Raw genomic sequence first — 14,750 nt, 5'->3', positions numbered from 1 at the left:
CGTTTTTACGGAAAGGCCTCAGATCAACCATCTAAGCTTTCACTCTAAGAAACCAGATGATAAGCAACTTAAACCTGAAAGAATCGCTCCTACATGTCAGGAACCGGAAACAGCCCACACGCCCCTGGGTGCCGTGTGTCCAGGGCAGCACCCAGCTCCCTGGACCAGGACCGGGGCCGGGGCGGCGGCAGTGGGGGGGCCGGCGGAGGGGTGGGGGCCACACTCCCAGGGCCCCCGCACTCCTGAGGGCGGGCTTCAAGGTGGGCACAAACACGGGGCAGGAGGGGGGGTGCCCAGCAGCCTCACCCTGAGCAGCCACGAGGGGGCAGGGGGCTGCAGGGACACCCACGAAGGACCTGACTTGAGAAGCAACAGCCTAGCAGAGACACAAAGAAAAAAGAACCCCCCGAAACCCCTCCAAATACAGAGGGAAGGCCAACCGCAGGTCCACTCACACTGCACTGGAGGAGAGGCCTGCGGCTCAGGAGGCCCCAATACCCTCGCTGGCACCCCAGGGACCACAGCATGGAGCCCCCCACCCCAGGGAGCAACCTCTGCAAGGCCAGGCCGGCAGCCTGGATGGGGCCACACCCCCGGCCCGGGGGTCACAGCGGCGGAGTAAGGATGAAAAGCCACCTAGCCGCCTCAGCCGACGACACCTAAACAGCTCCTGGTTAAAACTCAGACGCAAACCAGGAGTCCAAGGAACACCCTCGCCCGCTGGCAGGCTTCTCCAAAGTCTACAGCGACGCCACCTTTACTGATGGACCCGGGACCGGGCGCCCGCCACCCCCTGCTGCTCACCCCCCGGGCCCAGCCGGCTCCACAAGCAGAAGAGTAAACACTCGAGGCACACAGGCTGGAAAGGAAGAGAGACGCTCTCCGTGCAGACGACGTGGCTGCCGCAGAGAAATTCCTGGTCGACCAAACAGCTGCCAGCACTGCGAGGCTGGGGCCACCCTGGCCCCTCAGTGGGCTGGAAGGACCTCAGCTGCTCGCGGCCAGGGCGGCCTGCTCCATAAACCTGCTTTCTCTTGTTAGAAGAAAGCAGCTCACGAGGGAGGGTTTACAAGCTCACGGGATACAAAAGTCTATCAGAAGCACCGTCTACAGGACGCCCCTGGTGGTCCAGGGGTTAAGAATCTGCCGGCCAACACAGGGGACACAGGGTCCACCCTCGGTCCGGGAGGCCGGCACGTGTCACGGGGCGGCTAGGCCCACGCGCCGCAGGAGAAGGCGCACCACAAGACCGTGCAGCGTGCAGAGGAGCCCTGGTTCCGACGGCCAGAGAGGGCCTGCCGGCAGCAGCCACAGTCCCGCAGAGCCAGGAGCCAGCACGCTGATAGAGAAAAGAAATCAGCACCACTGAGGACTCAGGGCTGCGGTATCGACTTAACCATCTGCGAACCTCTGAAGGTCAGAAGTCCTGCGCAGAGATCTGCAAGACACTAGTGAGGAAAACCAACAAAGTCTGAACAAGTAGTAACGTACGAGGCATCGTCAGAACACAGACCGTGAACCTTTTCCGGTAAAGGGCCCGACAGTAAGGACTGCAGGCCTCGCAGGACAGGAAGTGAGACCAAAGATACCCCTCTAGCTTATTTATTTACAGGATACGTTTCCACAAACGTTTTGCCAATGAAATCTAAAGTAAACAACTGAATACACTTTTTCTGATAAAATACTGGTCTACTAAGAAATTCTGTTGGTGGGAGAAACAATTCATTTAAGCAGGGCTCAGAGTTCACGTGCTTCATCACGAAAGCCCGGGGCCCTGTCCTTGCTGACACCAACCCGTGCCGCGGTCTCAGCGTCTCTCCACACAGGAAGCACCCAAACACCAGTATCCGTCTGCCAGTGCGAAAGCTGAATCAAGACCATTCGTATCGAACTTGCCGAGCTTCCTCTCTGCCCCTTTCAGCGTCTGTGCAGCGAAGGGTCAGCCCAGCAGGCCCCAGGCCAGCCCTGGCTACGTGGCCGGCTGGGAGGAACACCCTGGACGCCGAAGTGCGTGTGGTCACACTGTCTGCAGCCCTGGAGAGACGGGCGGGAAGCGTGGCCTTTCTCCTCTGCTGCTCGTGGTCTGCATCCTGCTGCCGCGAGGATCCTAAGCTGAAGCTCGAGTGCAGCTCCGCCAAGTCCGCAGAGTCCTGTGGGCGAAGGAGCAAACCCAAAGCACCTCAGAGGCAGGCGGCGGAGCGGCTTCTGAAACCTGGACACCTCCACCGCTGGCACTGCAGCCTGAGCTCAGAAAACACGCCCGCTGCAAACGTGGATCCGAACGGAGGTCCCATTTCGCCTTTCAACAGGAGGAACCTGCGCAGAGCAGTCGGTGATTCAGGATCAGTCGCCACCAAACCAAACGCGTAAACTTGCAGGAAGTGCCGTTTTACGTGCTTTTCAGATGAATTCACAGAGAACTCTCATTAAAGCTGCACCAAAACTGACGTCCAGAGACAGTCCGCGTTTGAACCGGTTGAGAGGCGCTCCTCCCGTTCTGGGCAGGGCAAGTCAAGATACGCAGCCTCCACTTCTGATACTACTCGCAGAGCTCACGACAGCAGAGCCCACAGGCGGACGCGGCTCATGGCAGACACACAGGTGGGCTGAGGTGGGAGACCCTGCGTTCTGCACACAGCGCCTGCTGAGCAGCTGCCCAGCGTGCTCACGCGCTCTGCCCAGTGTCCGGCTGCGGCCCGCCCTGTCGACCCGTCACCTGTGACAGGGCTGCCCCGCCAGGGTTCTCTGGGGAAACGGAGCCAACGGCAGGAAGAGGCACGTATATGGGCGTGACACACGGGTGTGTGCACACTCACACGCAGCGGTTTGTTCCACCAGCCGGCTCACGCGGATACGGAGGCCGAGAGGTCAGACGATGTGCCGTCCGCAAGCAGGGGCCAGGGCGGCTGGTGGTGAGGGTCAGCCCGCATCTGACGGCCTGAGACCCAGGAGCCCCTGAGCCGCCCGAGGGCAAGAGGGGACGGACACACGGGTGAGAGCAGGAGCTAGCCGCTCCCCGCGGCGCCGGGCGGGGCAGGGCGGACTCAGATCCAGCGCACACCTGTCCCGAAGCACCCTGGCGGACACCCTGGGATGACAACCCCCAGCCGCCCTGAGCCCAACCAGGTGGACACAGCGTCCCAGCAGAGCCCGCTTCCACTGCCACCAGGCTGGTGTTTTCCCAACTTCTCTGAGCATCTTGGCTGTGCCTGCAGGCAGACTCTTCACAGAGCCAGGCTCCTGACCCCAGGGCTCCGGGCCCTCAGCCTGGGAAGCTGACCACCAGCACAACGCAGGGACGCCATGGCCAAGGACCGGCTTTTCCTGCCCGGCCCAAGATCCGTGGAGGCCCCATCACATTGTCTTCATGGACTTGGTGAGGAGGGTCAGCTGTGACGGGCCCTCCCTGAGCTGGAAGGTCCACGGCTGTCCTGGCACACACACGCTGTCCCCACACACACGATGTCTGTGCACACACACACGCTGTCCCCACGCACACGCTGTCCGCGCACACACGCTGTCCCCGCGCACACGATGTCCGCACACACGCTGTCCCCACGCACATGATGTCTGTGCACACACGCTGTCTCTAGTCTCCACGCGCACACGCTGTCCCCACACACACGATGTCCGCCCACACACGCTGTCCCCACGTGCACACGCTGTCACCACACACACGCTGTCCCCACGTGCACACACTGTCCCCACGCGCACGCCGTCCGCCCATACACGATGTCCCCACGCGCACACGCTGTCCCCACACACACGATGTCCGCACACACACGCTGTCCCCACGCACATGATGTCTGTGCACACACACTGTCCCCACACACACGCTGTCCCCACAGTCTCCACGCGCACACGCTGTCCCCACACACACGCTGTCCCCACACACACCATGTCCACACACACATGCTGTCCCCACGCAGTTCCCGCGCACACACGCTAGACTTGCGCACACACACGCTGTCCCCACACACACGCTGTCCCTGCACGTACACACTGTCCCCATGCACACACGCTCTCCCCGCGTGCACACGCTAGACTCGTGCACACACATGCTGTCCCCACACACGCTGTCCCCTGCGCGCACACACTCTGTCCCCACACGCACACACACACAGTCCCCGCATACACGCTGTCCCCACACACGCTGTCCCCGCACGCACACACACTGTCCCCGCACGCACACACGCTGTCCCTGCACGCACACGCTAGACTCGTGCACACACACGCTGTCCCCACACACACTGTCCCCGCACACACACACGCTGTCCCCACACACACGCTGTCCCTGCACGCACATGCTACTCGTGCACACACATGCTGTCTCTGCACGCACACGCTGTCCCCGCACACACACATGCTGTCCCCACACACGCTGTCCCCACGCACACACGCTGTCCCCGCACACACACGCTAGACTCATGCACACACACACTGTGCCCGCACGCACACACGCTGTGCCCGCACGCACACACGCTGTCCCCGCACGCGCACACACGCTGTCCCCACACGCTGTCCCCACACACACGCTGTCCCTGCACGCACACGCTGTCCCCACGTGCACACACTAGACTCGTGCACACGCATGCTGTCCCTGCACACACATGCTGTCCCCACGCGCATACGCTAGACTCGTGCACACACATGCTGTCCCCACACACACACTGTCCCCACGCACACACACGCTGTCCGCTGCACACACTGTCCCCGCACATACACGCTAGACTCGTGCACACACATGCTGTCCCCACACACACGCTGTCCCCGCACACACACGCTGTTCCTGCACACGCACCCCGCAAGGACCCTCCTGAGCCCAGCGCTCCACTCTCTGGGACACTGACCTTACGACATGGGCGTGTGACTCAGTTACAGCCCCAAGGGCGGGTGGACATGTGGGCAGGCGACCTCACCATCCGCCGCTCGACTTCGTCAATGCCCCACAGCAGCCCGAGGACACAGGCACACATGCCCGCAGGGCTCGTCCTGACGTGACTTTATTTAGAGGCACTGAGACTGGAATTTCACGGAATTTTCACTCGTCCTAAAGTTTTCTTTCCTTTTTTTTTCCCTCAACCATTTAAAAACGTAGGAACCATTCTTAGCTCGTGAGTCACAGGAGCAGTCAGCGGGCCACAGCCTGCCAGGCCCTGCAGGAGGGACTAGTCCTGGAAAAGATGCCAACCTTCCCCCAAGCTGGTATCAGCCACAGTTTCCCCATAATCCCAACCGAACTCCACAGTGATTTCTGCAGAGACGTCAGTAAGACAACCCTACACTTGACATGGGGCATCCGAGACAGCAGGACAGATGAAGCAATCTGGAAACGGCATGAAGCCAGGGCCTTCCTGGCCGCCCACTGGTTAGCACTCAGCGCTGTCACTGCCCAAGGCTTGACCCCTGTTGGAGGAACTAAGACCTCGCGAGCCTCAAGTGCAGCTGAAAGAGAAAGGACGAATCAGAGGCGTCCCACCTGACCCAGACTTGCTGTGAAGTCATAGTGACCCACACGGTGCGGGGAGGCAAACAGCTGTGACCAGACCCCCCAGATGGGGGGTCCGAACGGTAAGAGGTGGAGACGGGCCACAGGGCACTCACACCCACAAGGAAGAGGCCGAGGACCTTCGCCTCCACCGCACATGCCAGTAGGTCAGAACGGGCCACACACTTACAGGCAAAGCCCAGAGCCATAAACACTCCAGAGAACACAGGGCAAGACCTCTGTGCCCTTGGGGTTGGCGGATTTTATGCACAAAACGTGTCAATTGTAAAGGAAAAAATCTGCAAAACACGTGTCTGATAAAGGACTAAAGCATACAACGGTAAACAAAGCGCCGCAACTCGCTGGCGAGCTCCCTCCCGACCTCAGGAGCCAGGCAGAGGGCGCGCAGACACGGCCAGACGCCAGGAGGCCAACCGGCAGGCGGAAAGGTGCCCCGTGCCTCGATCCGGGGAGACCGGAGGCGCCCTGCCCACCTGTCAGACCCTCGACAGAGACACTGGCCCGACGAGAGCCAGCCGGCCAGGGTGCAGAGGGCCCGGGGCACTGAGGGTGTCCCCGCCCCGCCAGGCCCTCCCAGCCCGGGACTCTCACCACGACAGGTGACACAGCAGGGTGGAGCATGCAGCCACCAGAGGCTGAAGATGACCCTGCAGCGACGCGAACACGCCCTTCAAATGTCACGCTGAAACCCCAAACCAGCTGCCCGCTATCTGGAGGCAGGACCTCTGGGAGGGGCTGAAGGTGAGCCCCAGAAGGGGGCCTCTGCACCCTTACAGGAGACCCCAGAGCTCCCTGCCAGGAAGTGGGCTCTCCCGAGACGTCAGGTCTGCAGGAGGCAGCCTGGACCGCGTCTGGGGACCTGCGGCCTCCACAACTGCAAGCAGCCGCCTCTGCTGCTGACCAGCCCTCAGGCTGGGGCCTCCAGACCCGACGTCCCACAGCTGCTGAGTCCACCACGACACGTCCGTTCGACAGAACCGACCTGGCAGGCAGAGGAAGGTGCTCTCCACACTTGGGCAAGCCCTGGACGTGCTGCGTGACACCCTTTAGGGGGCGTGAGGAGCGATAGGGTCCCCTCGGGGCTGCGGAGCCGGGCTGGGCGTGGGGGGCTGACCACAAGGCAAGAGGGAAACCGGTGGGTCGTGCCAGCCGTCTGACCGCCGGGGCCCTCCTCAGCCTGTTGAGACCACACACCTGGAAGCGTGTGACAGCCGCTGTGCACACCTGTCCAAGTCAAAGAGCTGAGCCACAAGGGGTGTGTGAGTGAGCGCTTCGGCAGACCTAGCTTCCGACGTTAAAAATCCCTTAGCCACAGTAATCGCATTTCTGAAATCATCTCTAACGCTGAATTCTCCTGAGCTGACCCACTGGCCCAGGGCGAGGTCAGGGTCAGGGTCAGGGCCAAGGCCAGAGTCAGGCTCCTGCAGCCTCAGGCCAGGCTTTCTTTCGGGATCGACACAGCACCTGCTCTCCGCGCTCGGCTCGGAGACTGACAGCCACATCCTGGCTCATATCACACCACCGGTTTACGGCTGCAGCCTGCCGGCACTGAGGGACCCTGGACGCGCCTCAGGGCATCGCTGGGCCCACTCAGACACCGGAACCTCCAACTAAAAGCACAGCACCTCCAACAGCACGGTCCTAAGGCTGGGGGACTGCTCCCTCGAGGCCCCGCTGGTCAGCATCACCCTGAGGGACCCGCAGGCTCACAAAGGCGAGCAGCCAGGAGCGACGAGGCAGGGCGGGACGGAGGGCGGCCCCCAGGGACGCGGCACGGCCCCTGAAGGGCCGGGTCACCAGCACCTCAGGGACGGGCTCCCGCCAGCCCCGGGCCCGCAGACCCCACGGGGGGCGTGGAGGCTCAGCCCAGGAGCTGGGAGCCTGCGGGAGCCCGACCCCAGGCCCTGGCCAGCCTCCACATTCACCTGCCGAGCCTCACGGGCCCGGGGCCTGGCAGGCACACCCCCTCGGGCCCAGTGTGGCCGCACCATCTCTCCAGCCAGACCCCCCGTGCACACACCCCCTGGACGGAGGCCAGGCCCTGCCCAGAGACGAAATGGCCGACAACCAAGGGGCCGGCCTCCATCCAGGGGGTCAGAGGATGGAGGTGACAGGGGGTCGGGCCGGGCACCAGGCCTCAGCTCAGACGCCCTGTGCTCTCTCTGGACGAAGGGGCAGAACTGTTCCCACCTGGACCCCAGAAAAGGCCCTGCAGAGCCCACGCTGACCCACACACGGACCCGCAGGCCTGAGCTCACATGGTGCCTACTGGAGCATGCCCCCCCGGGTGGCCCTGTGCTGACCCTGGTCCCCTCACACGGGATGTGGCCGCCTCTCAGGGGTGACCTCCCCCTCCTCAAGGGTAGCCCCCCCTGCTCGATGTCCACAGACAGAGCCCCGGGGGCCCGGGGGCCCGCCCGGACACCCACCCTGCAGAGGGCGGGAGGCAGTGGGCCTGCCCCCCAGGTGCCGGGCATGGAACCCCCGGGCTTGCTGTGCCCGCACCCCTCACCCCCACATCCAGTGGTCACTGTCACGTGGGTCAGCTAGAGGGACCCGGGCCTGCGAGGGGCCAGCTGGGGGCAGGGCCAGATGATGGGCCCTCGAGGCGCTGGGAGGTGACCCTGCAGTTTGAAGCCGGGGAGAGGACAGACCTGCTGCTCGGAAAGGTCACCTCCTCAGGCTGCCGTGATCGCGGCCGAAGGGCTGCAAGGCCTGGGAGGGTAGGAGCACGGCCGCCAGGCCCCCCCAGGGCCCCCACCCTGACGCCACCCCGAGCCCCCGACAGGACGGCGCCAGCGGCCTCCTCCGTCCACGCGGGGCCCCTGGAGACCCAGGGAAGCGGGCCTGCTGCCATCAGACTCCAGCCCACCTGCTCCCCGAGGACAGACGAGCAGGGGTGCTGGGGGCACAGAGGCGCGAAGCAGAGGACAGCACGGAATGCCAGACTCGAGAGAAGGCAGGCTGCGGAGTCCCGGGCGGGGCCTGGACCAGGGCCTCAGGGCAGCCCCCCAAATCCACAGTGATCCCAACTTCAGCCCCAGAAGGGGATCCTGCGCCAACCTCGACCAAGGCCCCCTCAGCCCCGGCGGGTCCGGCACCGATGCCCACCCATCCAGGTGCCCAGCAAGGCCACCACCAACTGGAGGGCGTCCACCGCCCAGCCCGGCCCCAACCCAGGACCTGCCCAAGACATCCCTGAGCCACAGCTCCTCGCGAATTAACCCCAGACTGCAACGGCCGCAGTTTCCTCTCAGAGGAATGTGAAGGCCCCAGAAGATCCCCAACAGGGGGGCAGGCTGCAGGTCAAGTGTGCACACATGCACAGTGGTCCACCCGCTTCCCGCCCGGAGCCCAAGGCGGCCGCTCCCCTCGCCACGGTCCCCAGCATGTCCCTGCCGCCCCTGAAGCGTGCGCAGCTTTCCCGCCTGGCAACGTCTTACCTCGTAAAAAGCTAAGCAAACAAGCACAGAAGCGTCTCCGACAGAGAGAAGACAGACGGGAAAGAGCGGGGACGACAGGAGCACCGCCACGCGGCCCGGAGGGCGGGGGTCCCGTCACCTTCTAAAAGCGAGCACCACGAGAGCCAAAGGAGAGGAGACGGGAGCCAGCCCCAGGCGCCCACTGCCCGGTGACCGAGGCGCCCGCGGCTCCGGGCTGCAGGTCTTCCGTCTGTCCTGGAGCCTGATGGATCAGCTCTGCCTTCACGAAGGAGCAGAAAGAGATGTCTACGGTGCCCGCAGCCCAGGGCCGCCCCGGACGGGAACCCGCCGCCCTCCTGCAAAGCACAGACCGCCGCAGCGGGGCGCGGACCCTGACCCCGCCACCGGCATCCAGGCCTCGCCCGCCACGTGCCGCCCAAGAGGCCTTCTGTCCAGGCCGGGCCACTTCCTGGGGAAGAACCAGGCCTGGTCCCTCCCAGGCTGACCCACTCCGCCCAGCCGGTCAGTTGGCACGAAGCTGCGGCCATGCCTTCGCCCCGCCCAGACACCCTGGCAGGGCCTCGGGACAGCATGCCAGGCAGGACGCAGGACGCCCGGGAGAGGCTGGGTGCCGCGGACCACTTTCTTGTGTCCCTCCCATGCGGCATTTGGGACACACAGATGCTAAGACACGTTGTATCTGCAATGCAAACCTAACGGGCATCCTGTACTTTTTCGTGCCGAATCCAGTGACTGGTGGAGGGTCCCGCGTGGAGGGTCCAGACAGCTTCCCCAGGTTCTGTCCCTGTGGTGCACCGAGGCCAGGCAGCCTGCCCGGTGGGCCCCAGCCCCAGGGAGAGGCACGCATCTGCCCGTCTGGGTCCTGAGAGGCCCTGACGGCGACCCCAACCCCAAGCCAGCAGCTCCTCGGGACAGGACGCCGACCTGCCGACACCCTGCCCACAGGCCCTGTGGACCCAGGGGACAGCGCCTTGGGATCCCGTCCAGAGGCGGGGGACGGAACAGCAGGGACCAACCTGGAGTCCAAGGGGAAGCGGCCCTCCATTCGGGCCCCGGGAGCGCCTCCGGGACCCGCGGGGAACACAGGCGTCTGAGGCGCAGCAAGGCCTGAGTGCGGCCAGGCCCTGGTCGACTGCACAGCCAGGAGGCCTGGAGCCCACACGTCAAAGCAGGGACGTGAGTACAGGCTGCGAGGCCCACGGCCTGGGAGGAGCAGAGACAGCACACAGTGGGGGTCCCGCCCTGAGCGGCAGGCAGCCAAGGTGTAGTGGGGGCCAGCGAAGGGTCCCCAGCACCCCACTGCCTCCCCCTCCAGTCTCCAGCCAGGAGCTGGGCGCCTCCTTTCATTCATTTATTCAGCACCCCAACGCGGCCCTAGGGCGGAAGCCCGGGAGGGGAGAGGAGGCCACACGTATGGGGGGCTTCTGGCCAGGTAAACCTCAGGGGCACCAGGCAAGCCGGAAGGGTGGGCCAACCGGAGGGGTCTCACGCCGGGAAAGAGAGGGCCTGCATGCAGAAATGTGGTCCGAGAGGACACTGTGCGGGAGGAGAGCTGCCCGAGTGGCCAGGAGACCTGGGCGGGGGAGGCTGGGGGCTGCCAGCACAGAGGGGGCGAGTGGGTCCCAGGGACCTCCTACCGCCCTCCAGGTGACCGGCTCCTGCTCGGATGGGCAAGGGTGGGAAATGAACAGGGCCCTCCCTGAAGGGCCGCTGCAGCCGAGCCCGATCCCCACGTGTCCACCAAGGGCCTGTGCTACAGGCGGCACAGGCCCCCATTCCCGCGACCACCTGTGAGCCAGAGCGGGCAGGGGGGGGCCTGACGGGCCGGCAGGTGTCCTGCTTGCCCACTGCCCAGGTGGGGGTGTGTGCCCAAGGTCACGAGGCTGGCCTGGCCCTCGGGGTCAGCCGGCCAGCAACAGGGCAGACGGCGCACAGAAGTGGCTCGGACAGCGAGGCCACGGCCGCTCTCAGGCCTGACACGCTCCACCAAAGCTGGGCACGCGGGCCTCTCAGGATCTCAGAGACAGCCAGCGGGCACCTCGCCTCCCTGTGAATTCACGGACCAGCTGGGAACCCCACGGGAAACCAACAGTGCCGTCTCCGGGAGCCCCCTCCCCACAAAGTGGGGCAAGACCCAATGCCAGGGCCTTCCCGGGGCCCAATGAGGGGAGGAACAGCCCAGGAGGGGAGCCTACAGGGCCTCGGCCCGCTCAGCATCCCAAGAAGGGACCACCTGGCTCATCGACACCCCTGCAAAGCACCTCCCTGCCGCCCTGGGGAAATAGGAGGCAGCAAAAAAGTTTGGGGTGTGTTGAAAGCACGCTCGGGGTGACCACAGGCTGCTAAGGCTCTGGAGAGGGAACCCCCCAGAACACAGCCCCTAAGCATACTCCAGGCCCAAGCCCTCAGCGGCCCTGGGCTCCAGGGGGGGACATGGCCCGCACCCCAGATCTGAGCCCGCCCGGCACACCGTGGGCCCTCCTCATCCCTGGGCCCCGGAGCCCCCCACCCCCGGAGGGCAGCCGGGCCTCCTGCACCACGTGCTCCGCTCCGCTGGGGGCGCGGGGCTCAGGCCAGACCCCCGCACAGAAGGGTGCTGGCATCCCCCACAGCTCCTCACAGACCACAGGCCGCCCCCAACAGGTGGGCACAGCCCCCCCTCCCGCCCCAGCTCGGCCCCTGTCCCCGCCGGCTCCAGCGGGGCGGCCCCAGGGGCCCTTTCGGGCCGCAGTGAGCGTGGCCGGGCCGGGGTGGGGGTGGAGGGCGGGCTGCTCAGAAACGATGGAGTGGGGAGGAGACGGGGTGCGGTGCAGACGAGGGGTGCGGGCGGCCGGGGGGAGGAGGGATGCCCCGGCAGGCCGGCCTGCAGTGGGGGAGGGGCGGGGGCGGGGGAGGGGACCGGACTGGGGGGCGGGGGGGGGGGGCGGGGAGGGAAACGGCGAGGGGGCGGGCGGGGGCCGCGGCGCGCGGTGCAGAGCGGCCGGGGGACGGCGAGGCCCGGGGCGGCGGTGTGGGGCCGAGGCCGGCCGGGGGCGGAGACGGCGGGGCCGGGCCGGGGGCCGGGAGTCCGGGGGGCCCGGGGCGGGGGTCCGGGTGGGGGCCCGGCGGAGGCCCGGCCGCGGCGCATAAAGGCGGCGGCGGCGGCGGCGGCGGACAGGCGGCGGCCTTACCTCCGACCCTGTACATGTTGGCGGCCATGTCCGGCGGCGGCGGCGGGGGCCGCGGGCTGGGCCGGGCGGGCGCGGGGCTCGGCGCGGGCGGCCGGGAGGACGCGGCGCGGCGCGGGCGCGGGCGCGGGGGCGGGCGGTTTAAAGGGGCCGCGCTGCTCCGCCGCCGCCGCCGCCGCCGCCGAGGCCGCCGAGGCCGCGCAGGGACCGAGGCCGCGGGCGGGCGGGAGAGGAAGAGGAGGGGCCGCGCGAGGGCGGGGCCTGGGCGCCGCCGCGCCCCCCGCGGGGCCGTTTCCCGGGCGCCCCGCCCCGCGCCGCGCGCCCCCGGCCCCGCCGCCCGCGCGCCCCGCGCCCCCGCCGCGCGCCCCCGCCGCGCGCCCCCGGCCCCGCCGCGCGCCCCCGCCCCGCGCCGCGCGCCCCCGGCCCCGCCGCCCGCGCGCCCCCGCCCCGCGCCGCGCGCCCCCGGCCCCGCCGCCCGCGCGCCCCCGGCCCCGCCGCCCGCGCGCCCCGCGCCCCCGCCGCCCGCGCCCGGCCCCGGGGTCTTTGTCCCTGCCCCCGGCCCTGCCCCCCGGCCCCGCCCGGACGGTGGCGGGTCCCCATCCCAGCTCCGCGCGGGCGCCTCCTCCCTGGACTGCGGCCCGAGAAACCGGCCGAGGGGCCGGGCGGCCGTGCCCAGAGTACCCTCTGGGAGGCCCCGCCCGGGAGCGGGGCGGGAGCGGGGGGGGGCCCGACGCGGATGGTGGGGGCGGGCGGCGGTGTTGGGGGCCTGGCGGGGGTATGGCGGGGCGGCTGGCGGTCCGCGCGAGGACAGCGAGGTGGAAGGGCCGCGGGTGAGGCACCGGCCTGCCCTCCGCAGGCCCGGCAGGACCTGCCACGCTGTGTGGGCTTAAGGCTGAGGATGGCGGTGGCCCGGGCACTGCCCGCAGGAGAAAGCGGAGGGTGGAGGGGGCGGCCCGGCTGGGCAGTCGCGGGCCCAGGGGGGCTTTTGGACCAGCCCGCTGCTCCGGGGCCAGGGGAGGGAGGTGAGGGCCCCAGGGTGACTGCCTCATCTGCTTGGGGACATCCCTGTGGGACGCGAGGGGACAGAGCCCAGGACAGGCCCCAGGCCCCGCACGTCGTGGAGACTGAGGGCGGCTAGAAGGCAGGAGCTCAGCGCTGAGGCCATTCAGGCAGGTCCCCCTCCCCACAGCCCATCCTAACTCAGTGACCTGCGTTTCCTCCTCTGGACAGCGAAGCTGTACCATGAAGCCTCCATCCACCAGCACCCAACAAGCTGACCAAACAGTAAAAACCACGGATAAACGCCCAGGCAGCACAGAGCCCCACGTTTCCCGCCTGCAAAGCGCCTGCCCCTGTCTCCCTGAGAGTGGCGTCCACCTGCAGCGCCCCCGCCTGCCGCGGGGAGAAGCGACGAAGGGCGGAGGCTGCCTTCCTCCAGCCACGGTGGGGGATGGGGGCAAGTGGCGGACAGGGCCGCCTTTGCCCGGAAGTCTCAGGCAAGCTGCTGGATTCCCGGCCTCCCCCTCCCAAAGCAGAGCGCCGTCTACTAAACCCCGCTCCTCTGCTGGCTTCACACTGCTTTCCCCTCTCCAGACTAACAAGGGGGATTGCGGGCAGGGCCCAGACCTCACACCAGCTCAGAGGCACGGCGACAGACCCCAGGCACCTCGCAGAAGACTTCAAAATTCTTGCATTTAGTGGCAAAGTAGACGTTCAGGAAGGAGCCCCGAGGGCGTGCCACGTGGGACGGGGCAGCCATGTCCCAGACCACAAGGGCCGCAGAAAGAGTGGGGAGCGGGGGCGACGGGCGACGGGAGTCGCCTCCACAGGAGCCCCGTGATCCGAGGTCAGACGTTAGGCTGACAAGGCAGCAGAGCAAGAGCAGGATGTGAGCCGAGAGCCAAGGGGGCAGGCCAGGGTCCCGCCGCTGCCAGGGCAGGAAGCCACTGCCAGGACAGGAAGCGGGGCCCGGGGTGGCAGTGACTAACCCGGGCAGGCCTAGAGGTGGTCTGGGGCGAGACCAAGCAATTAGAACAGTCGTTTTGTCATTCACTTGCTAAGCACCCACTTCAAGCCACACACCTTAGATGCTGGGGGCGGGGAGGGGCAGTCTGTCCAGCAGGAAGCAGGGAAGGGTTATGACAATTCAGGCCTTGAAGACAAAGTGATGAGTAGGGTGCGATTAGAACAGTCGTTTCGTCATTCACTTGCTAAGCACCCACTTCAAGCCACACACTTTAGATGCTGGGGGGCGGGGAGGGGCAGTCTGTCCAGCAGGAAGCAGGGAAGGGTTATGACAGTTCAGGCCTTGAAGACAAAGTGACGAGAAGGGTCAGGGGACAAGCGCTCACGGTGGGGGCACTGTTTGTTTAGAGAGGCAGGGACACTGGTGAGGGAGGGGCCCATGGGAGCCTAACGATGGGGGAAAAGGTCCAGAGGCCACTGGACAGGGCAGCGTCCCTGTGCAGGGCCTGCAGGGCTCCGGGTGACCTGAGCTGACCTTTGGCCCTGGCGGCCACTTGCCGAGGGATGGGGGCAGCAGCACGTGGAGGCCAGCGGCCCCGGTGGGAGGCACAGGGCACAGGAGGCACGGTTAGAAAAAGGCTCAGAAGACCCACCACAGGCCGCTCT

General features: G+C 66.7%; 1 protein-coding gene across 1 annotated transcript in view; it reads right to left on the bottom strand.

Annotated features, from left to right (window-relative positions):
* The window catches only part of MTA1 (metastasis associated 1), a 33,044-nt gene extending 20,842 nt beyond the window's left edge, over positions 1–12,202 (bottom strand). Inside the window, exon 1 of the mRNA XM_052660152.1 lies at positions 12,123–12,202. Coding sequence (XP_052516112.1) covers positions 12,123–12,150 — 28 coding nt within the window. The 5' untranslated portion in view covers positions 12,151–12,202. The remainder of the gene's footprint in view (positions 1–12,122) is intronic.
* Positions 12,203–14,750: the final 2,548 nt, after the last annotated feature.

This window comes from Budorcas taxicolor, chromosome 21, assembly GCF_023091745.1.
Source record: "Budorcas taxicolor isolate Tak-1 chromosome 21, Takin1.1, whole genome shotgun sequence".
NCBI classification, from domain to species: domain Eukaryota; kingdom Metazoa; phylum Chordata; class Mammalia; order Artiodactyla; family Bovidae; genus Budorcas; species Budorcas taxicolor.
This window is presented reverse-complemented; position numbering and strand designations above follow the sequence as displayed.